Genomic DNA, 27087 nt, shown 5'->3' with positions numbered 1-27087 from the left:
GTTAACTGTTGCGCATGCGTGTGTAGAGGGGGTTACTGTTGCGCATGCGTGCGTAGGTGCGGTTGACTGTTGGAGCGGACGAGGTGGCAAAAATGTCTGTAAATCCTAGGACGTTGGCTCTTTCCTACATCTCGTATCTCGTGTCGAATCTTAACAAGAAGAACTATAAGTCGAGCGTTGCAGAGCTGGCCGACGTGAGTCGCACTCGTCGTTTTTCTTTGTTCGATTTGTTCACGCCGATTTGGACGTCCGTCGACGTAGCTGGTGGAGAAATACGGCTTTGAAGCAGATAGGCATTTATTCCGCTGTCTACTGAGTCACATAGATTTGAGCACAGATGGAAAACAAAGCGGCGGGAAGGACTTTCATCAGGTTGGCAGCGACGACGAGCCTCTCACATTTTGTGCAAGTTTTCGGTCTGTGTAGGTGCAGTTGTTGATTCAAGAGGCTGGGACGTTGATCATAAAGCCATACTGTGCGTCAGTTTTGTGCTATGGTTTGGAGAATCCGGAATTGAAGGTGTGAGGAGGGTCGCAGAGATGGTTGAGTGTGAGTGTAACGGTGTCGCTTGTGCTGTAGGCTCTGAGGTCGTCGGGGTTATTGTTTCAGCAGTTGTCCCGAATTTTGAGACTTACTCGCGTGCAGGAGGTAAGATGACGGACTGCTGCGTCGTCTTTATGTTTGTTGTTGCCTGTCTGTCTGTCTGTCTGTCTGTCTGCCTGTCTTTCACTATTGAACACAAAAAGCAAAATTTTACAAGGACACTATAGGTAAAACTGCTAAGCTAATGTCCATCTACTGAGACATACAGATTGAATACTACTAAAATTCTAATGATTGATGTTCTGGATGTCTCTCTCATTGTCATCCAATTCTTCATTTCCCTCTGCAATTCTTCTAAGTTTTCTCAATATTACATTGGAATTGGACTTCTGAAGGCATATTGATAGTCTCTTTCTCCATTGTCCTCTAAACTGTGCTTTACTTGATCCACTTTCTACATCTCTCAATCTCTTAGCCAGCTGGTTCAAATAATTGTCTGCTTGTCTGTCTGTCTGTTTGCCTGCCTACCTGCCTGTCTGTCTGTTTGTCTGCCAGATAACAGGTATTTTAAACACACGTCTATAATGCTTACAATGTTAGCAAAGTAACTAAAGTTCCATAACTACGAGAGTTCACTAGCACTACATTATAAAAACATAAAAACAATGCAGACTACCCGGAGACGACTAGTGGCTGAAAAACTGGGTAGAACAGTACAGTCAATGTCATTGGTGAGAGCTGAGATTTCTCGTTTTCTGTCTTCTCATCTGTTGTTCCTTTGTCTGTCTGTCTGTCTGTCTTTTTCTGTCTTCTATGGTGGCCATGCACATCGTGGTGTTTATTCATCCATCCATGTTATCAAGAAGACAGACAGACATTTTCAGTTTTTTGTTCTTTATTTGTCATTGATAGAGACATTCAGTGTTTTACACATTAGCAATAGTTTTGGACTATGGGTAGAACATTTCGTTTTAACAGTAATTGTTGTACTAGTGAAGATTGTTGACAATAAACTTGATTCTGTTTGTCTGTCAGTCTGTCTGTCAACTCTTCATATACTTTTATAGATCAAAGCTAATACAGGTGAAACTAAAGCTAATGAACAATAAGTGTCACAACTACTCTAGATTACACAAATATATAACAAGTAGAATTAAAAACCTCCTCTATGGAGCCTACAAACCAAAATTTAGTTTACTGGATTGTCTGTCTGTCAATCGTGTCTGTCTATCTGTCTGTCAAATCTGTGTCTGTCTGTCTGTCTGTCTGTATCAGAGGCTACTATGTTGGCTTACTGTAAGGAGTTTTGCATAGGCTGTTTTTGGTATTGGACTGTTGAAGTCATCAGATCTTGAGCTACGGACTGAAGGTGTGATTATTATTGTTTGCTGACTTTGTCGGTGTTATTATGTCATTTATTATGTTTGTTTAGCAAATCAGTTCTTGAAGAGCAAACTACCAGATCTGCTCCACTCTTACACTGATGTTGGTATGTCAGCAGGCAAATCAGTGTACACGTGCAGCATGATCTTGATCAGTAAACTAACAGTCAGACTTATTCTGGACTTGTTCAACTATAACGCATGATATTGTTGTTCAAACTTATCCTATTTTGTAGACATCAGTTCTGGTCAAGAAGGAGGTCTGAACGATGTTGCCATTGAAGTACTTCATCTGCTGCTGTCACACTTGCTTCTGTCGCCTCCCGAACAAGTTGGAGTTCAGAAAGAGCAGCTAACTGCTTTTGTGACTGCTCTTAGAAGAGGTGAGTCTTTAGTAGCTTTGTTCTTTTGGTTGTTTATTTTTGTTTATTTGTTTGTTTGTTTTTCTGTTACTTGTTTTTGAGGTTTGCATGAGTTGTTGAGTGTCTGTGGAGTGTTTGATAATTTCTTGGGCGTAGACTTTCCACGTGAGAGAGTTCCTGTTGTTCTTTCTCCATTGCTTTATCCTGCAGACCAAGATATTGCTCAAGACAAGTTGGTTTTATTACACGCAACACACACACACACACACACACACACACACACACACACACACACACACACACACACACATGCACACACACACACCACACACACACACACACACACACACACACACACACACACCACACACACACACACACACACACACAAACACACACACACACAAACACATGCACACACACACAAACACATGCACGCACACACACACACACACACACACACACATGCACACACACACACACACACACACACACACACACACACACACACACCACTGCTCACTTCTCATTTTTTAAAGATTATTACCAGAGTGTGCTGTAACTGGACCTGCCACAGTGGCTTACTTAGAACTCTGTGATATAATGGAAGAAATGGGATACCATGCAACGTCCAGGTGTGATTGATCTGACAGTCATCTTCACAGAGATTTAGTTGTATTGCCATGTATGTCTCTCTTGTAGTCATGAGTTATTCAGAGACGTTGTCAAGCAAGTCAATGCAGAAAGTCTTACACCTTTGTGTGTTGCAAAGTGTATTGGTAAGTATCATCACCTCTTATAATCATAACTGTTTGTTAGGCTTTTCTGTTTGCGTGAGATTGTGTGAGATATTATCACTATTTAGTAGTATGTGATATTTGTTGCATGTTTTAGTGTGCTTGCATAGTGTGCATATAGACAGAGTGCAGTAATTGATTGTATAAATGGATGAACACTCACAAGCAACCCGATCCAAACAGACAGACAGACAGACAACAAACAGACAGATGGACAAGAGACAGACTACAGACAGACAGACAGACAGAGAAGAGACAGACAGATAGACAGACTACAGACAGACAGACAAGAGACAGACTACAGGCAGACAGACAGTTCATTCGCACGTAGTTAAATTATGGCGTCGGCCATTTGGGCCAGACTAGAATGTAATAGTGTTGTTCTTTGAACATATATGTATTGACAGACAGACAGACAGACAGACAACCAACAGAAAAAATCGGTGCCCATTATCTTACCTCCTGTACGCGAGTAAATTTTGATACTTTGACTTGTTTCTGGTTCTGTGTACAGACGCAGAATTGTATGCTTCATAAATTGTAATCTCTGTTGTTAGGGCTTATGGTGCGAATTCACAGCGGCCTGTTAGACCAATTACCACTCCAAAGTCTCAACGGTCCATCAAGCCCTTTATGGGAAAAAGATAAACCTCAAGAACTACCGACATCAGCTAGCACGTGGAACTTTGAGGTCTTTGTCGACATTGTGAGAGAACTGGTTGGTACTTCAATAGACGTATGATGACGCTAATGTAACACGTCCACGTTTCAGGCTCCCGACTTGAACTGGCAGGAAGTGATGGAAAACCTCGACCATCCGGGCTTTATCGTCAAAGATCCCGAAGGACTAAGTGTCATAATGAAGATATACAAGAGAGCAACAAACGTCTGTCAATCACTGTTTGTAGTAGTTTTAGTTTAGACGATTAAAATTGCTTTTAGGGCTTGTTTCCAGTTCAGATTCTGTACAGAGTGTGGAAGAACATTGAGGGACAAGTAAGTGAGTTGAGGTGTTAGTAGTAGGATGTGGTGGCTTAGGGTCTATGTTTTTGTTAACATTTTAAAGACCTTTTCACACTACACTCAAAGTACACTGAATTACAATGATTGTTCTATCTCTTGTAATGTCTCTTACTGACATGAATGGGTAGGCAGAATCAAATTTCAAAGTTACAGAAAGTACTAGGACATGAATGTATGTTTGGTCTTGTGTGTGTGTGTGTGTGTGTGTGTGTGTGTGTGTGTGTGTGTGTGTGTGTCTGTGTCTGTGTGTGTGTGTCTGTGTGTGTGTGTGTCTGTCTGTGTGTGTGTGTGTTTTTGTGTGCGTATATGTTTTTGTGTGCGTGTTTATAATATATGTATGTATATCGCATTGGTTGTCAAATCGTATTGAATGTGAATTCGTTCAAACCACATGCTGAGGTGGTTTGAAGTGGATTCAATTGGCATTGGCAGGTGCACGTGGCACCACACCTACCCATGCAGTTCCCTCTTTATCCTGTTCTTATGGCATAGATGGACGTACAGTACTGTACCCAAAATAGAGAACTATCTTTGCGAAGAGACTGGCAGCCATGATGAGTACATGTTCTAAATGCCATCACATAACATGGGTAGGCATGTTTATGACGTTTACGTGGATTACGTTTTCCTAGTGTGAAAGGGGTCAATGCCCACATCTGTTGCAATGTAAATTGAATGCTGTTTGATGTCAAAAGGCTTTTACACACAAGAAACAAAAAACTTTTGCTTTACCCAAACAAAAAGTTTTATTTCTTTGTAAAAATGTTGACAAAAACAGACGTCTCCTCTTAGCATGAAATGATTTCACCTTTTTCCTGTTTGTCTAGCTTTCGTGGATCAAGTTTGGTGTGACTGGAACCGCCGACTTCTCATTTGGTGATTACGTATGGCATGCTGTGAAAGTAGACTCACTCAAAACGCCACCCGACCAGGAAAACAAACAGATTATGATGTGGTAAGCAACCTAACAACATGATGGTAGGTACAATGTGTAAACGTAAATGGAAACACGTGCAATTACTGTAACAATAGACAGAATATCTACAATAATACAATAATAATACATCGTGGCTTAGTAGTTAGTGACAATGGCTACCACTCCATGGTTTGGGGGTTCAAACCCCAGTGACGACAGTAAATTATGAAACTTGTCTGTCTTTCTTTCTCATGTTTCTCTAGCTTTGTCCATGAGACTATGACTCGTTTCAGTCGTTGGGGAGTTTCTGTGGTCTGGTGAATGGTCCGTTGACGATGACATTCAGAGCTTTCCTGGTGGTCATTGATATCCACTAGGCGTGCTGTTCCGAGTTTACAGTCACTGTAATGCCTGCAATCTATATCGAATTGGCTAGTCATTGATCACTGCGTGGACTACACAGAAACATGTACCCTGCTGGGTTGGTGGGTGCCCAGATGGGGGTAAAGACCCCACTTGCCCATCATGGAGGGGCATAACAACACACAGACATCCGGGGGTGGACTGAATATGTTATCCTTTGATGCACTCCAAAAATCAGAAATTAGTGTGACCAAACAATGAACATTTAAAAAATAACTTAATATTATTAATATTCAATAAATAATAAATTATTAATTATACAATCTATAATGTAAATCGTAAATTTAGTAATTTATAAAATAAATTAATAAATTAATATCTATTTTTATACTTAATATGTGTGCATGCAGGATGTCACTTGAACTCATCGAGACGTTGATGCTTTTGGCCGAAGCCGGACAATATGATCCTGTGCTGACATTGTTGACGTTTCCTCTCAAACACTGCCCGGACGTGCTAATGCTTGCCATACTACAAGTCAAGGTATCTTACATTCATGAAATACGTCATTAGTTTTCATACTCAACTGGTGTATTCGTGTGACGTTATCAGCCTCGGTGGAACACCCTGCAGTCAGAACTGTTTAGCCATCTGTTGCCCGTCTTTTTGGCCGGTTATTCATCCAACTCCAACACGTTGGGTGTGCTGCAGTTTGCATGGAACTCACCAGTAAGTTGTTATTCTTCGGACTCATCAGCATGAATCATTGATATTACTTAGTTGTAATACATTGCTCTTTTGCTGCTCTACGTTTCGAATGTTTGGATAGAAACTTGCAGAATGACTTTCTGCGCTTTAAACGTGTAAAATCGTATGGCGACTGTGGTAGCCCATTTATTTCCTGTTGACCTGTTTGATGTAGCTGTCGGCATCGACAGTGAGGTCTCAGATGCTACAGGGTATGGCTGATTGGTACTTGAAGGGCGAGCCATTTGATCAAGCAAGACTGATTCGTGTACTGGAAGTTGCTCACGAGCTTAAGGTTTGCTTGCAGCAGCTCTTAGTAATATTTTATTGATGACTCAGATTGTGTGTGTGTGTGTGTGTGTGTGTGTGTTTGTTTGTTTGTCTGTGTGTGTGTATTTGTCTGTGTGTGTATGTGTTTGTCTGTGTGTGTGTTTGTCCGTATTGGTGTTTGTTCGTGTGTGTGTGTGTTTGTCCGTGTGTGTATGTGTGCACTATAGGCTTTGTCGTTGCTGCTGAATGGAACACGATTTCAGTTTGTCATCGACTTGGCTGTTTTGGCTTCTCGACGAGAATTTCTCAAGCTTGACAAATGGATGACAGATCGTATTAGGGAGCACCAAGTAAGACAACAGTACACGTACACAAATGAGTATTTACTAGAGACTGTTATTGGTTTTCAGTTAGGCTTATTTTTTGACACACTTATGTGAATTCTTGCTTTTTTGTTTGTTTTAATAATAATATAATAATAATAATTTATTTTTATCACACCACATCTGGTGTAGTTCCCTCATAGGGGCAACATAAAACACACGCACATGTAGACAAATGACATAACTAACACACAAAATCACTTAATTAATTAACCTACACGGAAACATATTACCATCTACCATATCCAATTCGTGTCCAGGATAACTTGTGTAACTATTAGCAATGCCAGTCCTCTCACAAGTTCATTCTTGATTCTGTGGCTCGTTTAAGGAATTTAGCCTGTAGTATTTTCATCTTAAGAGATGCCTCAACAAATCCTGGAATTCTTTCCACTATAGAGTCTCTTTGTCTCATACCAAGCCCACGATGAATACCTTTTCAATACGCTGTGTTAACAGACATCTCTACGTTTTATTTATTTATTTATTTGTTTGTTTGTTTGTTTGTTTATTTATCTATTTATTTATTGATTGATTGATTTACTATTTATTTTATTTTTATTTACTACTAGATTCAAGCCCGTCCTTCGTACGGGTAAGATACTGTAGTGTTCTGACGGAAGACACAGTCTGAGAGTGTGTTGGACAATTGACTTGCAATCTTTGTTGAGAATTCCCGGATGTGCTGAATGAATTCGAATCTTGCTTTTTGTGCTTTTACGATAGAAATCGACACACTGCCCGTGTAACGCTTGCTGCGGAAAACGTGTAGGTTGGATTTGGTGCAAATTCAATCAGAATTTGGAGAGAAACAAAAGCGCTAGATGAGTAGCGCTTTAATCAGCAAGAAATATTCGATTGCTCGAAGCTTTGCAGAGGACGATGACACGTACAGTCTACATAGGACTGGCGTGGGCACGTGTTTGAATGAACTAGAATGTGTAGCGTTTGCATCATTGAAATTGTTACACGAGGGTCAACCCCTCGAGAGGGGACCAACCCTGTGCAATTTTTTAAAGAATTTTACACAAACCTTTTCCTTGGTGGATCAAGTGTGCATGCCGATTTCATTTGTGAACGGACAAAAGATGTGGCCGCAAATCGTAAACACACACACACACACACACACACACACACACACACACACACACAATTTGGGCTTTATACTAGAATTTGTGATACTGTATGTATTTCTAATACGATTAATTGATACATGGACATGTTTAGAAAATCGTTGTTACATCACTGTATTTGCTGATGCAGGAACCATTTGTTACTGCTTGTGCGTTGTATCTGAAACAAAGGACTAGCAATACAGACAAGGCATTGCAGCTGCCATCGGAGGTCACAACAACAATGCTCACCGTGTTGCAGGCCTGTCAAGTGTAAGACAATGAGTGACTGTTACTGAACACAAATTGCTGATCGACTCTCTTGTAGGCCACCCAATTCCGATTCTGTAGAGATAATTCACCAACTCATCGACGAGTTTGGACCGATCATGCCAAGAATGCGACCGTCTCACTTACTGTTGAGTCAACAGCAGCCGCAGCCGGTGAAAGGCTTTGATTCTAGTCTCACACCTGGTGGTAGAGTGCAACTAGCGGCTCCGGGAATGTCTGGAGTGTTTTCATCTGGTCAGCAGTCTTTGGTATGTTTAATGATGACGATGATGCTCGATTGCAAAATGACAAATTTTGTCAAACAAATATTTAATGTTGGGTTTGATATCAATTACTCGTTTATAGAATCAAGGTTATAATTTCTGTGTAGTGTCCAATTGTTGTTTCAGATTGTTTTTCAAAGGTGTTTACCATATGTATATACTGTCGGTCTGTTTATGTCTGTCTCTGTCTGTCTGTCTGTCTGTCTGTCTGTCAACTTGGGCTAAATGTTTAGACGAGTTAAATATTCCTCATCAAGTTGAGCCAAGAAATAGGTATACTGACTCTGAGAACAGGCCGGATATAACAACATATGATCCCACTGGACACTTGAGAAAGACCTGGACATTTCACTTGCTCGTCCACATTTTTGTGACATCGTACAATAAGCTGCCAAAATATCAGGTTATGCAGCTGAGTTGAGAGAAAAACGCAAAATGACAAATATGGTCAACAGCAGTCTATAGCAGGATCTGATACAACATGTATTCCACTGGTTTTTTTACACTTTGGAGCCCTATGGCTGAAGACTATCTCGATAAGATCTTCAAACTTTCAAAAGATGCAAATGGAAAAAGCAGCGAAACAGACTTTAGAGATAGATGGAGAAAGAATTGTCTATAGTTGTACAGTCTTGCAACTCTCGTGATTTTTAAAAAGTTGTCGAAGCTGTCTAAGTGCAATTTTGATGATTTTCTGTATGATAAAGACGTTCAACATTTTGTTCATTGACTGTTATTGTTATGCATACATAAGTTAGCAAATGTTATTGGTAGAGTAAGAGTTCTAATATAACAATCTGTCTGTCTGTCTGTCTGTCTCTGTCTGTCTGTCTGTTTATGTTTGTCTGTCTGTTTATGTTTGTCTGTCTTGCTGTCTGTCTGTCTCTGTCCATCTGTCTGTCCGTCCATCTGTGTGTGTCTGTCTGTCTGTTAGTAATTGATTCTCAAGGCATATATACAAGTAGATTTGAAATATATATAGTTTCAATGGCAACCACAAGCTTCACACAACGAGGATTATGTATCATTCATTATGTTCATGCTGTCCAGGCTGTTGGTGGTACAAATCTTCCTACACAATCAGTCAAACCTCTTACTCTCCCGTCGTCCACTCCAGTTTCGATACCTCCACCTACGGTGCAAATGGGCTTGCAGGGAAGCGATTCTCAACAGTTACTCGGGACTGGTCTGACAGGAGGGTTACCTACAGGAGATTCGTTCACGTCTGGGCTTTTAGCCGGCATGAAACATCACTCACAGTTACAGACAATTCAGCCTTCGAGATCCGCTCTACCGCTTGCTCAGCCCGCAACGTCAGTTAGACAGGATGCGATTCCTGGCATGGATCATGTCTTTACGAAGGAAATTGAAGACGAAGCGAATTCGTACTTTCAGAGAATTTACAATTGTAAGATGCCTTTGGATGCGGTTTTGGAAACGTTGAAGATGTTTAAGAATTCAACTAACCAGAAAGAGAAGGTTGAAATGATGTAGTTTGTCTCTGGTCGATCATTGTGTTGTTTGGTTTGTCATGCATTTTATTATGTTTGTTTGTCCATTTTTCTGTCGTTTATGTTGATCTGTCTGTTTATCTATGTTTGTCTGTCTGTTTATGTCTGTCTGTCTGTCTTTTTCTCTGTGTTGTTCTGTCTGTCTGTCTAGTGCAATTTTGGTGATTTTCTGTATGATAAAGACGTTCAACATTTTGTTCATTGACTGTTATTGTTATACATACGTAAAGTTAGCGTTGTTATTGGTAGAGTAAGAGTTCAAATATAACAATCTGTCTGTCTGTCCATTCGTCTATCTGTCTGTCCATCCGTCTATCCCTCCCTCTGTTTGTCCGTTTGTCTGTCTGTCTGTTTTTCTGTTTGTCTGTCTGTTTTCTGTTTGTCTGTCTGTCTGTTTGTCTGTCTGTCGTACATCTTCTGTGAATAATCTACTAATCAATTGTTACATTTGTCAACAAACATTTCCATTTCATCACTAAAAACAATTCAAGGCAATGTTGTTCTTTCACTTCATTCTACTACAGGACGTCTATCTCTGCATGCTCAGAAACTTGTTTGAAGAGTATCGCTTCTTCCCTCACTATCCAGAGAAGGAACTACGCATCACCGGCTCTCTATTCGGTGGCCTCATAGAGCACAGTCTCGTAACCTACATGTTCCTTGGCACGGCTCTTCGCTATGTGTTGGAAGCACTCAAGAAGCCTCCTGGAACAAACATGCACCTGTTTGGTGTTGCTGCATTAGACAAGTTCAAGACCAGGCAAGCTCTTTGTGCTGTAATTTGCTAGTGAAGTATGTGAATTGTTTAGTGTTTTTTCTCTCAGACTGAAGGAATATCCTCAGTATTGTCAACACGTGGCTGCCATTTCTCATTTCTGTGACTTTCCTCCTCACCTTATCCAGGTGCGTGGGTGTGGGCATTTGCGATCGCAATCAAATCGTTTGTTTCATTGTGACGTGGAGTTTGATGAATTTGAGGTCTTAGACGTTGGAGTAAATAATTAATACTTTTGTCTGCCTGTTTGGGTGTTTGTCTGTCTGTCTGGGTGTTTGTGTGTCTGTTTGCGTGCCTACCTTTGTCTCTTCATATATCATCTATTGTGGTGTCTTTCCAGAGTGTTGAGTATGGCCAACAAAGCAGAGACCCTCCACGTCCAAGTCAACCATCAGTTGCCATGGTCAGTAACTTCTTGTCACTAGTAATACGTGAACCTGCGTCGAGCGTCACTTCAAATGAAAGCTACGAAGCAATAGTTTGCAAGAGTAGCTTCTATCTGGAGTAGAGTCGAGTTGAAATTGATTGAAACATTTGCTATCGTCTTAGCAAATGGAGTCGCATACATAACAAATGCATGATGCTTCACGTTTGTGCGTACTACGGCAGCAAGATTGGATGCTCTTGCTGAATTTAATCAACTAGAAAGAGAAGTTTGAAATGATGTATTTCACGTTTGGCTGTATAGTCTGTCTCTGGTCGTTTTTGTGCCGTTTGGTTTGTCATGCATTTTGTTATGTTCGTCTGTCTGTCTGTCTGCCTAATAGATTTCCAGGTGGCATTACTTGAAATACAATGTTTCTCTTTCTAATCAAACTTGACGTCTTTGTAACTAATTTTATCTCATGCCAAACAGCGTGCAGTGATTGGCTACCCAGCCATTGTCTTTTGTTGTCGCTGGCAACACAAAGAATAAGGGATTATGATTGGTCACTCGCTTGCATACCATACATTCCTGAGGCATGACACCCATATATGGTAATTTCGATTGGCAACCACGGAGATTTGGTGAGAATAGAACCCCATTAGTATACCCTCCTCACAAGTCACGTGAATTCTTGAAGTTCCGTTCTTATGACTCGTAGATTTCAGTTATTTGAGTCATTACTCGCATGGTGTCTTTGCATTCAGGTGACAGGACCGTTACTTCCTGTTCTCTCCAGAACGGTGGCCATGTCAACGCCCATCCAGACTGCAAGAAGTAGTGAGACGGAGCAACCGGTGTCTCTACGTTGTTGGTGTGTTTATGCTCGTTTGTGTTGTAGCTGCTACCAAACTGGCTGGCAACTCGACTGATGTAACAGCTTCGACTACAACAGCACCCATACCCGCAGTCAAAGATCAGGTATTACAGTCTCATCTTGCTCGTTTGGGTATGTCAGGAGATTCGTGTTTAAATGATGTAAAGTGAATATTAATTTAGTTGCTGGTGGTTTAGCTCTCGTTTTGGGGTTTGTCTATGTGGTGATGCTTCCACGTGTGTCAGTAGAGTGTTTGTTGTTCGTACGAGGTATAGTTTTGGTGCTGCTAGAGCATGTCATATCTGCCTAGTTGATTAGGTATTTAGGATGTCTCTTAGTGGTATCTAAACGTTCAATTGCTTGATGCTGTAGAACTTGGGGTGGACCCACGCTCGTCCTTGTTGGTGTGTGTGTGTGTGTGTGTGCGTGCGTGCGTGCGTGCGTGCGTGTGCATGCATGCATGTGTGTAAGAAACTTTTCACTGCAAATAAAAAAGTTTTTTGCATTACCAGGGACCTTCAATAGCCAACACAACCAACATTGACACTCTTCTAATGGCCGTTGAGTCTATACCCGGCTTTTCCATCCCACCAGAAGATATCCAAGAAAAAGTAGGATTTGTTTTCAACAACTTAACACAACAGAACTTGCATCAGAAAGCAGACGAAATCAAAGACCTAATCGAAGGGAAACATTGGAAATGGCTCGCTCACTACTTGGTGTTAAAACGAGTCAGCATTGAGCCTAACTACCACACCACGTATGCTTCCTTTGTTGAATTACACAAAGAAAACTCATTGGGAAGCTTCACTCTTGCGGAAACATACAGGAACATCAAGGCAGTGCCAGATTACTTCTACAACCTTGACATGATTGTTATTTGTGTGTGTTTCTGGTTTAGGTTTTGCTTCATACGAACAAAGGTGATGCAGGGTTTTCGGATCGCTCGTTGTTGAAAAATCTGGGTCACTGGCTTGGCCTGTTGACTCTTGTGCGGAGTGTTCCTGTCTTGCAGAAGGTTGATTTAGTGTTACATTCATGTGTGTGTGTGTGTGTGTGTGTGTGTGTGTGTGTGTGTGTGTGTGTGTGTGTGTGTGTGTGTGTGTGTGTGTGTGTGTGTGGTGCTTGCTGTAGCTCAATTAGTTAGAGAGAGTGCATTTGGAGAATGAAAACATCTGGGACCTTGCAGGTTTGCAGGTTCAAGTCACAGTGATGGCGAACTATGGCATAATTTCCTTAAGCAAGAAACTTACACACAATTGCTTCTCTCAACTCAGGAGTATAAAATGAGTACCTGGTCATTGACTGGAGTGGACATGAGTGTCTGTGTCTGTGTCTGTGTCTGTGTCTGTGTGTCTGTCTGTGTCCGTATGTGCTATGTATGCATATACATCTGAGTGTGTTTGTACATACTTTACAATTGGTTGTTTTAGGATGTCGCCATGAAGCATCTTCTTTTGGAAGCCTACACCAAAGGAGCACAAGAAATGTTGTATGTTGTGCCATTTGTGACTAAAGTTCTGGAAGCTTGTGGTCATAAGTCATCGGTAAGAACCGAAGCAGTCAGCTAGCTACTCATGTTGCTATAGCAACAAACAGAATCAATGTGTGGGTAATACTAAATGACTAAAGATAGTGCGGCTGGTTTTTTGTGAATAACCAATGGGTAAAATTAATATCAACGTTTGGATATGTGGTTGGTACTGTTCTGTAGCACAAAAAGGTATTAAATTTTTAATACTGTAGGACACAGATATGATGGGATGGGGAGACTTTAGGATACTATAAGAGTGGTGGTTGTCTGTGTGTTTGTCATGTCTGTCTTGGATTTGTTTGTGCTTGTCTGTGCTTGTTTGTATATTTGTATGTATCTGAGTTTGTGTGTGAGTGTGTCTGTGTCTCTGTCTATTCGTCTGTCTGTCTGTGTTTGTCTGTCTGTCTGTGTTTGTCTGTCTGTCTGTGTTTGTCTGTCTGTCTGTGTTTGTCTGTCTGTCTGTGTTTGTCTGTCTGTCTGTTTGTCTGTCAATACATATATTTCTTATACAAGACATTACTACAGTCTACGCTAAAATTCAGCAAGTTCTAAAAGAAGTAGGACCCAAGAGGTCCCTGAGTACGACTAAGAGTCAAACAGTTGACAATAAGCTAACAGAGTTACTAATGGCACCACCTGAGTCACCACTATACTGGACTCTGCTCATCTTCTGCGGTAACACTCTTGCATTGCACTTCTGCGTCGCAATTGAGAACTGCGTCCTCTAGTAGTTCTTGAACTCGTCCTGTCTGCACTCAGTTGTCCATGTTGCTGTTGATGAGAGCTGGTTGAGATATTTTTGGGCCTCTTGCCCCCACCGACCAAAGTGCTCCATCACCAAAGGAATGAAATTCAGTGTAGTTCCACAAGGACGTGCCTTTTTGGCGTATTTGTCATTTTTCAGCTTTTCTGTTCGAGTTGCTGCTGTCCCATCTTTTAGGGCTGCCTTTGGAAGAGCATCAAGTGCCCATTGATGTGCCAAAGAGTTCTCTAACTTCACTTATTTACCGGAGTCAGGGTCCATCCGTCTGTCTGTGTTTGTGTTTGTTTGTCTGTGTCTGTCTGTCTGTCTGTCTGTCTATTCATCCGTCTGTCTATGTTTGTGTGTCTGTCTGTCTGTCTGTCTGTCTGTCTGTCTGTCTGTCTGTCAAAATACATATATTTCATATATCATAGCTACAGCAAAAACAGTAACACTAACTACGTGAGTGTCCAACAGCTCTAGAAGAGCCACCAACAAGTACAATAACAACCTTAACAACAAACTAATTTTTATCAAATGAGTCAAAATCTAAATCTTCATGTCTAGAATGATGAAGTCTACACAGCTTTCTTGAGATCACTCTCGCATTGCATCTCTGTAAGGCAACTGAAAAGCATCTTCTCCAAAAGGTCTTAAAAACTACTTATGTTCTTTCTATCGTCTTCATCTACAGACAACTTTTGCAAAGTTTGGAAAAATTGGTTTGCTCTCCATCCCAATTGGCTGAAGTGCTCGAAGACCAGAGGAATGCAATCAGACCTGATCTTGAAGACGTTGTTTTTCTCTGGTTTTCCTTGTTATATTTGGTTGCCTATTGTTGTTCACTCTTTGCTGCTGCAAAGTCGTTGTCCTTCTCAGCTGCACTAGGCATGACCAGTGTTTTTCACAATACATTTTATGCGTACATGTACGCAAGCTTGGTCTCCCTGTACGCAAGTCCGTTGTCTGAACCAGATGTGGTTGTGTTACAGGTACTAAACAGGTACTGTAAATCCAGAAATTTTAGTACTTAGTAGTTCGTCCACATGTTATTTTACATCAGCACTGTACTGTAGCCGAATTCAAGTGCATTTATCTATAAATTTTAGTATTCATGTTATTTTAGTACAACCAGGTATCTGTACGAAAATAACAAAAATTTCATGAGTACGAAAATTTCTGGATTTACAGTAGAGGACTGAGCCAAAATGATTTATTTTACTTCAAATGTACCATTCTATTTGATGCCGCCTTTACTTGAGGTGATACCCTTGCATTTCATCCAATGATTGCTTTGGATAAATGAGATAATTGTTAAGTCTTAGGAATGATGCTGCATTTCATTTCACGGTTCATTTTAGAAGGGTCCTTGTTGCAATCACAGCTCAAAAATTCCTGGCTCGTACGCAAGTTGGGAGTTGCCTGGAAAACCCTGCATGACCTCCTGGTTCCATGGATGTGCAAGAGATATATTCATGTCTGTCTGTTGTGTGTCTGTGTCTACCACACATCATGTAGTATCAGGCATTGAGTAGCGTGCTGTGTGTATGAGACATCCTCGAACACAGTTAGGGTACTCAACCTCTAGTGTGTTATTTACTGCTTTGTGGTTGGACATGACTACATTTTATGCAATTTCAGTGACTTGTCTTTTTCAGGTCTTCAAACCTCCCAACCCATGGACGATGGCTATACTTGGTGTTCTTGTTGAAATGCATTCGCTGCCCAATGTAAAGGTAATGGTCATCACATGCTTGTTTTTCTTCTATTGTTTCATCAATAAACCTCTACTGTCATTATCCAGCTGAACCTCAAGTTTGAAGTTGAAGTCTTATGCAAGGCATTGTCAGTTGAGCTGAAGGTAAATGTGGCAAGATACTGACTGGTTAACTTAATGCATTTTTGTCTATTAAAACTGGAATTCGAATTTGTGTGTGTGTGTGTGTGTATGCTGGTTTGTCTATCTGTTTGTCTGTTGGTTGGTCGGTTTTTCTGTCTGTCTATGTGTCTGTCTGTCTGTCTGCCTGTCTGTCTGTCTATCCGAGGGTTAGTCTATCTGTCTGTCTGTCTCTCTGTCTATCTCTGTCTATCTGTCTGTCTGTCTGTTTGTTTGTCTGTCTATCCTAGGGTTAGTCTGTCTGTCTGTCTGTCCAATTGTATGTGTGTCTCTGTTTTTTCTTGTCTGTCTTGTCTGTTTGTCTCTATGCCTGTTGGTTTATCTATAAAAGTTAGTCAACGTGTCATCAGTTGAGCTAACAATAAGTGGAGCAATCTACTGATCATTCCCATTGGTGTGAACTAAAATATGAAAACAGGCAGGGATCGTATGGTACTATACACTTATCACTGATGTAATAATGTTGCCCAGGATGTGAAGACAAAGGGACTTCTGTCTAATGCAGACAAGGTACGACGATTCACGCAGCTCTCGTTGCCTCCTGATGGTCCTGCGGCTCCCGTTGTTCATCATCCAAATTTCTATTACACGGACATCAATGTGACAGCATTGGCTGGTCTAAAAGATCATCTACAGATAAATGGAGATGTGAGGCCCATTGGTGTGACGTGTTGAGCACAGCAAGATGTCTGCTTGTTGTTTGTTTAGTTGGCTTTGTTTCAAGCTCATCCTATACTCAAACAGTATGTCAAGCCATCTGTGGAGAGATCAGTGCAGGAGCTGATTAATCCCGTGGTGGAACGATCGATCAAGATTGCCGTCACGACGACGGAACATATTTTGAAGAAAGTGAGTCACAACACTTGTTATGAAATTTTCAAAATATGAAGGTCTAACAAATCTTGGACGGGTTTGAAAATGGGCACAAGTCAATAATTGATAAGTTAACAAATAAATTAGAATTAATAATTCCATTCAATCAACTCACACGGTTGGCATGTGGGTTGTGCGATCCCATCATTGATGGCTTTGAGTTGTTATTCAGATTTTAGAAACTTTGATTCTTGACAGACAGACAGACAGACAGACAGACAGACAGATAATTTATTCTCATACAGATTCTACTTGTACATATGCTAGGATTTTTTAAATACAAATCAGTCCTTGCAAACATCATAGTCATTAATTAATGGACTTGACCTTAAATGTCAAAATCAAATAATCTATCTAAATCACCATGATTAGGTGACAGACAGACAGACAGACACATGGACAGACAGACAGACAGACTAGTGCCACACTTGTAGCTCTGACACACATGCTGTTTACAGTCCGAACCACCAGATTTCACATAATGTTAACCACGATGCTTCCAGTCACTGTGCTGTGACTGCAAACGTCCATCGGTTGTATTGTATCATCTACTGATCATATCATGCGTTTGTTCTTTGTAGGATTTTGCACTCGATCCTGAAGAGGGCAGAATGAGGATGGCTGCTCACCACATGGTTCGTCATCTCACCGCTGGCATGGCGATGATCACGTGTCGCGAGCCACTGTGTATGAGTATCAGTAACAACTTGAAGCAAGCGTTCAGTCGTTATCTGATGGTTTGTTGAACAGTATGACAAAATTGTGTGTTTGGTTTTGTATGTTTGTCGTTGTTATAGGCAACACCGAACGACTCACAGAAGCAAATGATTGAAAAAGCGGCCGATGCTGTTGCTGTTGACAACGTTGAGCTTGCTTGTGCGTTTGTTCAAAAGACGGCAATGGAAAAGGCTGTGCCGGAGATGGACAAGAGGCTTGGAGAGGTTGAGAAGTTTTGTTGCTGTTTTGTTCTTTTCTTTCTGTTTGTCTGTCTGTCTGTCTGTCTGTCTTACTGTTCATCTGTCTTGTCTGTCTGTCTTTGTCTGTCTGTCGTTGTCTGCCTGTCGTTGTTTGCCTGTCTGTTCATGCGAGCGTGCATGTGTAATGTCTATATTGTCATAGGAGTTTGACCTAAGGAAACTCGCTCGTACAGACGGAAGAAGATACTGCAATCATAAAATCCTGACATACCAAGCAGAGAGAATGCCTGAGCCATTGCGCCACAAGGTAACAGCAATTGGAAACAGCAATTAAAATGTTGATATGGGACAAAGCGTTGTTGCAGTAGTGTAGATCATAGATCCAGCTAACGGTTCCATAACATACGCTACACTGTACATCTTCGCGTGTGATAACAACAGACAGAGAGTGGAGGCAGTCTTACTTAGCTATTACGTAGTGTAGTACACACAAACACACACACACACACACACACACACACACACACACACACACACACACACACACACACCACACACACACACACTTCAGTAGTAATACCAACTTGATAACACATTTGATATGTTGAAGGTTGGAGGTGTCACAAGTCAACAAGCTAGGGTCTACGAAGAGTTTGCCAACTGCGTTCCTGGATTTTTACCACCAAAGCAACCACCCACAAAGATCACTCAAGTAGACTGTCACAAAGGATTAGCAATACAATTAATGAGTAATGTCAGTGTGTTGTCGTGTTGCCAGGGTTATCCGGCTGATGAGGTTGTTCATATTTTGGAGAAGTGTGCACAAGAACTGCAACAAGATTTGAATGCTACTGCCGCTCCGCCGTCAAACAGTCACGTGATGGCCATGCATCTGTTGTATGATACTCTGCAGCAGGTGTTGCTGATGAGGGGAGATGCGGCATCTGCTCTGCTGCTTCTGCAGAAAGTAATGGCAATGTGTGGGCATGGTATAGCGAGTCTGCCTATTAGTCTGTCTATCTGTTTATCTGTCCATCCATTTATCTGTTTGTATCCATTTGTTTGTCTGTCTGTCTATCTGTTTGTATATCCATCCATCTGTCTGTCTGTTATTTGTCTGTCTATCCATTTGTTCGTCTGTCTGTCTATCGGTCTATCTGTTTATCTGTCAGTGTCTATTTATCTGTCTGTCTGTTTGTCTGTCTATCCATCCATGCCAAGTCCACACGAGCAATGTAACTTTTGCATTAGATGGTCTGCTAATTTGCACGTACAGTAGTGGACAAAAGTATTTACCGGGCAAGAAATTTCAAGTGATTTTCAAGATGTTTGTGTTTTAACCTAGGTACGTTGGTCAGTAGTGACCTGACGAATAATTAGAACCAACATCTGAGAATAGAATGATATGAAATACTTCAAAATATCTCTCTGCCGGTAATAGGACTCAATACAGTTTTTCGAAACCGGTTCAGAGAATGCCATTTATGATTACTATAGTGACTGAAATTGGACATTTTGACCCACAATAGTGCTAATTGGTACAGAATTGAGTCTAAATCAGTTGGTTGTTGCAATTTAAGATTATTGTTACAACCTAGTTAAAAGCCGATTAGGTTTACATTACAACTTATCAAAGCATATTCAGTGCAGAATATGATGAAAAATTAACAAAAAAATACCCGGCAAATACTTTGTCCACTACTGTATATTTTACAGAACTATCAGATTTCTGTATTAGCTTGCTTATAGTTATATGGTAAAATATATCCATCCATCCATCTGTCTGTCTATCTGTCCACCCGTATGTCTGTCTGTTTGTGTGTCTTTTACAGTGATTTTCTCTTGTTTAGGCAATGGAGGGACTTTTGGAGGGAATGGCACAGCAGTTGACAGACAAAGACCTTGCTGTTCGTTTCCGCGACTGCCACCTCCTTGTCCTAAGAGGACTGCAGGATCCTCGTGCATATGGACCAGTGTGGGCCAGCAAGCATTCAACAAGGTAACCTAATCAACTCAAAGGTAATAACAAGATAGTCAAATACTTAACTATTGTTTATAGGATATTATTGGAGTCGAGAGAAGAAATCAAGTTTAACGTCGAAGCGGTTGACTTGCTCATCAGGGCACAACTAGTTAACATGCGAGAGCTCGACATTCACATGGCACAGGTTGTGCACATATAGTGACAAACCACTGCTGTCGTAACTCAACACATACCATTCAATGGTTCATTTATAGGCGATGGAAAACGGCTTAAATTTTGCTGCGGTTACATTCTGCATGCGACTTGCGCGTCTCTACTTCATCGAGGAGAAACAAGATTGTCCTATTTCGCAAGTAAGTTGGGTGTTTTATGAGGCAGCTGTAGTAGTGTCGACATGATGTCGTTACAGTCAGTAATCTGATTCTGTGTTGACGTGTGGCCTGTGTTTCAGGGTGATCTGTATCACGTGTTGGACACGTTGGCGAGACTCGCTGCGAATGCCAGACATCCGCCCGAGGGGTAACATACCCTTGTGTGTGCTGCACGTTCTCGTTCAATTACGGCAAGTTTGTTGTAGACTGACGTCTCTCCTGGAAGTCGTACGTATCGGACGTGAACAAATCGAAGTCGGTTATGGTGGTGGTGATGACAAACTGTTACCAACCGCAGTCGCTCCAACGACAGCTGATTTTGATGATCCTCCAGGTCTTCACGAGAAGGTAAAGCACGTCAATGAGTATACCCTCTTTTATGGTTAGAAACTGAAAAAGTTAGTCACACTAAACTAGATCATTCAAACATAAACTTGAGCATAATGGTAGCATCAGTAAGTATTTACGACCACAAGTCACGGTTCCTTTGTGACTCTATGGTGTAGGAGCAACAGATGATTTTGCGTTGTATTCAATCAAACAGAGACAAGTGTAAGTCAAAAAGGTAAAAATAATTAAAATTTAGAAACTAAGAATATAAATTTAAAAATTGAAAATTAAAATGTAAGTTAAAAAATTTTAAATTAAAAATTAAAAATTGAAATTAAAAATTGAAATGGCCAGAAGGGCCTCTGAAACAGTGAATTTTACAATGTGTATCAGTATGCATTGCAGCAGGATAGTGTGTGCACTTGTTGAATGTGGAATTCTATGTTAAGGTTGAGTATCTCCTGACCGAGTGGGTCAGGCTGTTTCATCAACCGATATCGTCACGAGACAGCGAGAAGCTTTATGCTGCATACCTTGGAAAGGTTGGTGACCAAATGTGTTTATTGCTGTTGACTTCAGTTATTGTATTTCTTATTGCACACAATAGTTACATCAGCATGGAATGCTCAAGTCTGATGATTTGATATCAAGATTCTTCCGTATCAGCACTGAGATGTGTGTGGAGCTCTGCTATAGAAACCTGAATCTGTCCGAGCACAGGATGAATGTGAGTGTTTGTGAATCATCTTGGTGGCGTAGACGACAAATAGGGACAATGGTAACTGTGCTTTGTTTGTCTGTTTGTTTGTCTGACAGTTTCAACATTAGATGTGTCAATTAGTGCTGTTTGATTCAACAGAACAATTTGGGTGTCTATCTGTCTGTCTTCTGTCCATATTTCTGTCTGTCTGTTTGTATGTATGTTTGTCTGTCCATCTGTCTGTGTGCTTGTCTGTCTATATGTCCATATGTATGTCTATTTGTTTGTCTGTCCATATGTCTGTCTGTTTGTCCATCTGTCTGTCTGTCCATCTGTCTATATGTTTGTCCGTATGTCTGTCTGTCTATCTGTTTGTCTGTCCATGTGTCTGTCTCTCTGCCTGTCTGTCCATATGTCTGTCTGTTTGTCTGTCCATATATCTATCTGTCTGTCCATCTGTCCGTCGTACTCTGAGCCGGGTCCTTGTGGTAGTATCTCCTCTTTCGGATTAGCAATTTTTTCATCTGTCTGTCTGTCTGTCTGTCTGTCTATCTGTCTGTCCATTTGTCCATCTGTCTGTTTGTTTGTATTTTGCCTTAGTTACCATAATTGAGTCTGAACATGCTGTTTACAGAACCCGGGACTGGCTAGAGCAAAGTGCTACCACACTATGGATGCATACGTAAAACTAATCGTAGTTTTGGTGAAGCATTCGGGCGATCCAACAAACACAGTCACCAAAATCAACCTGCTGAACAAGGTAAGACCTGTCGCAATGCAATGAAAACACACGTGAAATGTCAGTTGATTCTATATTTCATTCCCCGTCTTCTCAGTCACTAAAACAGTGATATCACGCTCACTTGGTGACAGACATACGTCTAACTAGATAACAGAACACCTGGTCTGATATTTCGATCAGCTAGATGTTGCCATGTGAGCATTTCCTGTAATATTATCCCTAGATCTTCAAACTGCATGCAACGATGGCCAAGTACATCAATCTGCATGACCTATAGCACGACCGTAGGACGCCACACAGCCTGTGCAACCATGGCCGCTCAGTTTTTCAAGAAGGTGACTTTGGTTTGCATCACGAAAACTGCACCTCTGGTCCTGATGCTAGGTAATTAAATAATTAATTATTTTTTGAAGGTAAATTACTTGATAAACTGTAATGCACATGCATAGAAACTACATTGCCTAGCTACTTTGTCTACTGCTCTGAAATTCTGTGAGAACAAGTTGTAAGATTATCAATCAAGCAAAGTAATGGTTGTGTCATTTGACGAGGGTGTTATGTAGACCACGCGCTAGGCCGCATAGGTTTAAATTTCGCTCCTACAGCACTGGCTATAGGCATTACTCTACCGTGGGCAAAATGTCTCGTACATTGGGAGTCAACAACACGTTACCATTTGAAGGCAATTTGTAGGAGGAGGACTAGTCAACCTTATGGATGTTGTGGAAATTAGATAGACAGCATGTCACTAGCCAAACAAAACTGAAGAGAAATCGCCATCAAAAATGTCTTGGATTGTGGTACATGCTGTAACATGTTCTTGTTGAGTATTGGTGTGTGTGTGTGTGTGTGTGTGTGTGTGTGTGTGTGTGTGTGTGTATTGGTTTTTGTCGCTGTAGGTCCTCTCTACTGTCGTCAATGTGTTGGTGCAAGACCACGAAGTGAGACGGACGGAATTCCAGCAGTTGCCGTATCATCGGCTGATGGTAATGTTGCTACAAGAGCTGAACGTCCCCGATCCCATCTTCGACTCCATCAACTTCCAAGTCCTGCAGTCATTCAGGTACATCCAATGTACACAGAATACGTTTTAGTGATAATTTTGGTGTCAATTATTAGCAACACGTTTCATAACCTCCGACCAGCACGTGCTCCCGGATTTGCATTCGCTTGGCTCGAACTCACATCTCATAGGACGATGATTGGAAAGCTTCTTGGATCGAGTATACAGCAAAAGGTCAGAATGCATAGTCAAGCATGGTTGTCTCTAGGATATTTGCAAGGCACAACAGTGATCACGCCCCCACACTAAGTTTGTGGTCACGCCCACACACGAAGCTTTGATACTGGTTTGCCTACTGACATGCTTCACTTCACAAACTGTTGTCACTGAATCCCCTATCAGGCACAAAGACGTGCCTTAGATCTGTCTACATGCTCATGGCCAGAGTAAGAATACCAAGAGGTAGTGATGTAGGTAGTGGGCAGTGCATGGCAACCACTGTTGCTCTTTGAGTGATTGTATAACATACAGTGGTCTTTGCCTTATTAATTATTGGTCTTATCTTCAAACTAAGCATCCCAGGCACTATATTCATAGAACTAACTTGTTTGCCTTAAACAACTTTCCCATTTTTCAAAATACAAAGTCCATTGTTAATGTCAAAATCGCTGCCTACTCAGCAAAGCAGCGTGGACCTGGACCAAGCTGAAACCAAGGCAGGGCACAGTGCAGTGCCATTTGTATGCTGTGGACAACCCTAGTTGAGTAATGCGGCACAGCAGCATTATGCCACATAATCAGTCAAAATATAGGGGTCACACCCATCATGTGCTCATACCATATCCAGGCTACAGATTATCCCAGATTCCGGTCTTAAAGCGATGACTAGTAATGTATATTGTGACTTGTGTCAGACCAGTGACGAGCTCTTTGAAATACCAGAGACATCAGTTTCATCTGGCAACGGTAAATCAAACAAGATTGCATTGACAGCATTGTGACTGTCATTGCTGTTTCAATCGCAGGGTTAAGCAGACGTAGCGGAATGTAGTAACATTGTGGTTTTGGAGACTACAAATAATAATAAGATCTGTTAATATCAACAAGCATAATTGGAGAATAATTTTGGTAAAAATTAGTGGCATAAGGGGAACGACAATTAGTAGCATACTATGCCAGCATAATTGCTAAAATGCTTGGCATAATTCGGTCAACTGTACACCTTGAAATAGCTGTATACTACAGTATGAGTAGTAACGTGAGTCTGTCTACATACAAGAATTAATGAATATGAAACGTTTAAGACATGAATGTTGTGACATTGAGATAATTACGACTGATTGTTTGTTGTCGTTGACTAAATGTGAGAAAGCAGAGAACTCTAGAAAGTAGAGGTAATTGACAGCCAGACAATCAAGCTGTATGCACTGACATTGCAATGTATTATGAATTATGGGTACACACTGTTAGAGACAGTGGCAACTGTGCTTTGTCTGTCTGTTTGTGTGTGACAGTTTCAACATTAGATATGTCAATTAGTGCAGTTTTTGATTTAACAGCACAATTTGGTGTCTGTCTGCCTGTCTGTGTGCCTGTCTGTCTGTCCATTTGTCTATCTCTCTGTCTGTGTCTGTCTAGTTGTGATGACTAATGTAAGAACTAATGTGTATGGTAAACTTGTAGGGATGGGGACTATACCAGCAGCTGCTCCTCGATCTCTTCCGTTTCTTGGCTCCGTTTCTTAGAAACGCAGAACTTGCCAAATCGACACAGCTTCTCTACAGAGTGCGTGTGTATGGTTGATCGCCGGCCATTTCTGTGTTCTAACCGACTGCCGTGATAGGGAACGTTGCGATTACTGCTCGTGTTGCTGCACGACTTCCCAGAGTTTCTGTGTGACTATCACTTCAGCTTCTGTGATGTCATTCCACCGAACTGCATTCAAATGAGGAATCTCATACTGAGCGCTTTCCCTCGAAACATGCGCCTACCAGACCCGTTCACACCAAACCTGAAGGTACGAAATGTCGATCACACTGTGTTACGTGTGGCTAATGTGCAGGATGCCCCGAAAGGTTGATCTACTGACGGACATCGCACATGCTCCACGGATACTAACAAATGTCTCTGCTGCCATTCAGTCCGGGACATTCAAAAAGGTCGGTTCCTGCTCAATTGAAATGTTGCCGTTTTATAGATGTGTCGCTTCTCTGAAGGACCTTGATTCGTACATCAAGACAAGGGCACCAGTCACATTCCTATCTGAACTAAGAAGTCATCTTCAGGTCTGTCAAGTGTGAATATCGAATGCAAGTAGCATACAGTTGCAAGTGATGGGGTTTACTGTGTGTTTATCTGATTTACAGACTTCCATTGAATCAGGGACACGCTACAATGTCTCACTGATGAATGCTCTAGTTTTGTATGTTGGAATGCAAGCTATTGCGTACATACACAGTCGGAGTGGTACACCATCATCGTCGACTATCACGCACTCGTCCCACATGGACATCTTCCAGAATCTTGCCGTCGATTTAGACACAGAAGGTAATAACAATAAGACACAACTGTCATCGATATTGCTAGATCTTTCCCTTTAGGTCGATATTTGTTTTTGAATGCCGTTGCAAACCAACTTCGATATCCAAACAGTCACACGCACTACTTCAGCTGTGTGCTTCTCTACCTCTTTGCCGAAGCAAACTCAGAAGCAATTCAAGAACAAATAACGCGGTAACGCCGTATCCACAGTGCAACAAGCGTGAGGATAATGGCCGTGTTTGTAGGGTTCTTCTCGAACGTTTGATCGTGAATCGACCGCATCCATGGGGCTTGTTGATCACATTCATTGAACTGATCAGAAATCACACATACAAGTTCTGGCACCACCAGTTTGTTCACTGTGCACCAGAGATCGAAAAGTACAATGATAAACAACAAAATACCATTGGTATGTAATGTTGACGTTTGTTTGTCACTCAGGCTGTTTGAGTCGGTCGCTCGAAGCTGCATGCAACAGAAGCAAACGGGTCAGTCTCTGACGAGGGAGGAAACAGCTGAAGCATGATGCTAACAAGCTAGGGTCGCTAGAAGTGTATAGACAGATTGTTGTATATTGACAAAAGTTAACTGTCGTGATTCCGTACTGGTTTAGTATGAATACAAATCGTCGTTTTTGTTGGACTATGATTTGGTAGCACAATTGGTGGGTCAGATCTCTTGTACACGTGATACACTTAATATACACAAACTGACAGTGACTGATTCTGTGCATGTGTCAGATCATGTTTTTTACTCAAATTATGAAGGTTTTCAACATGTTGGAATACACAAAGCTCCCAACACAACCATCTCAGGACAGACCGATTTGACTAGACTAGACCAACAGATTACTGCATTATTGTCATCGTAAATAAAAATTGAGACGTCACTACTGTAATCAGTTTTGAAGATGGTCGTACTTCTACATTCTACTGCATGGGATCCCATGCCTACAACAGAACTGCTACTTGGCTACCAGTAGTTTACAACAGTGACTCTGATGGGTAGATCCCGTCCTTTTCCTGTCTCCGTACAATACAATGGGTATGTAAATACGGACACACAGGTATCCTACAAAGACAGTAGACCACCCAAACCATATTTCTCAATGTACAATACAGGGGCGGATCCAGGATTTCTCTCACACCACTCACTCACCCCTCTCTCTTACTCTGTCACTCACAGTGTGTGTGTGTGTGTGTGTGTGTGTGTGTGTGTGTGTGTGTGTGTGTGTGTGTGTGTGTGTGTGTGTGTGGTGTTGCGATAGCTCAGTTGATTAGAGAGTCATCTTACGGAGTGTTTACATCCGGGACCTTGAAGGGTCGCAAGTTCAAGTCAGCAATGGCGAGCTATGGCATAATTTCCTTAAGCAAGAAACTAACACACATTTGCTTCTCTCAACTCAGGAATATAAATGAGTACCTGGTCATTGACTGGGGTAAGCGGCCATCAGCTGTGACGTGACATCAGCCAC

The 27087-nt window shown here is 41.4% G+C and overlaps 1 protein-coding gene across 1 annotated transcript; it reads left to right on the top strand.

The window, feature by feature from the left end:
- The first annotated feature begins 64 nt into the window (after positions 1 to 64).
- LOC134179178 (CCR4-NOT transcription complex subunit 1-like) lies at positions 65 to 26261 on the top strand. Its single transcript, XM_062646072.1, has 56 exons — positions 65 to 194; positions 262 to 372; positions 427 to 519; positions 580 to 648; positions 1858 to 1912; positions 1976 to 2032; positions 2162 to 2308; positions 2444 to 2519; positions 2827 to 2922; positions 2990 to 3066; positions 3642 to 3802; positions 3857 to 3970; positions 4027 to 4080; positions 4935 to 5062; positions 5797 to 5929; positions 5999 to 6115; positions 6309 to 6428; positions 6631 to 6753; positions 8050 to 8171; positions 8227 to 8437; positions 9503 to 9931; positions 10488 to 10723; positions 10788 to 10866; positions 11079 to 11141; positions 11870 to 11942; positions 12004 to 12083; positions 12492 to 12818; positions 12881 to 12997; positions 13413 to 13526; positions 15914 to 15991; positions 16060 to 16116; positions 16624 to 16800; positions 16861 to 17001; positions 17607 to 17762; positions 17823 to 17966; positions 18145 to 18249; positions 18553 to 18654; positions 18721 to 18909; positions 19793 to 19941; positions 20002 to 20110; positions 20181 to 20279; positions 20378 to 20445; positions 20504 to 20645; positions 21077 to 21169; positions 21235 to 21354; positions 21962 to 22087; positions 22969 to 23132; positions 23189 to 23306; positions 24756 to 24857; positions 24916 to 25089; positions 25148 to 25231; positions 25289 to 25357; positions 25439 to 25619; positions 25673 to 25805; positions 25859 to 25993; positions 26055 to 26261. The coding sequence occupies exons 1-56, from the start codon at positions 93 to 95 to the stop codon at positions 26137 to 26139; spliced, it is 6984 nt and encodes a 2327-aa protein (XP_062502056.1). The 5' UTR covers positions 65 to 92; the 3' UTR covers positions 26140 to 26261.
- The last annotated feature ends 826 nt before the right edge of the window (positions 26262 to 27087 follow it).

The sequence above is a fragment of the Corticium candelabrum genome, chromosome 4, assembly GCF_963422355.1.
Source record: "Corticium candelabrum chromosome 4, ooCorCand1.1, whole genome shotgun sequence".
NCBI classification, from domain to species: Eukaryota; Metazoa; Porifera; class Homoscleromorpha; order Homosclerophorida; family Plakinidae; genus Corticium; species Corticium candelabrum.
Note: the sequence above shows the minus strand (reverse complement) of the source record. Positions and strands in the feature narration are given on the sequence as shown.

Coding starts and splice junctions, on each gene's coding strand:
- LOC134179178 (XM_062646072.1), top strand. CDS start 93: ATGTCTGTAAATCCTAGGACGTTGGCTCTTTCCTACATCTCGTATCTC. Junction 520..579: donor TGGAGAATCCGGAATTGAAG/GTGTGAGGAGGG, acceptor CTTGTGCTGTAG/GCTCTGAGGTCGTCGGGGTT. Junction 13,527..15,913: donor CTTGTGGTCATAAGTCATCG/GTAAGAACCGAA, acceptor TGTCTTTTTCAG/GTCTTCAAACCTCCCAACCC.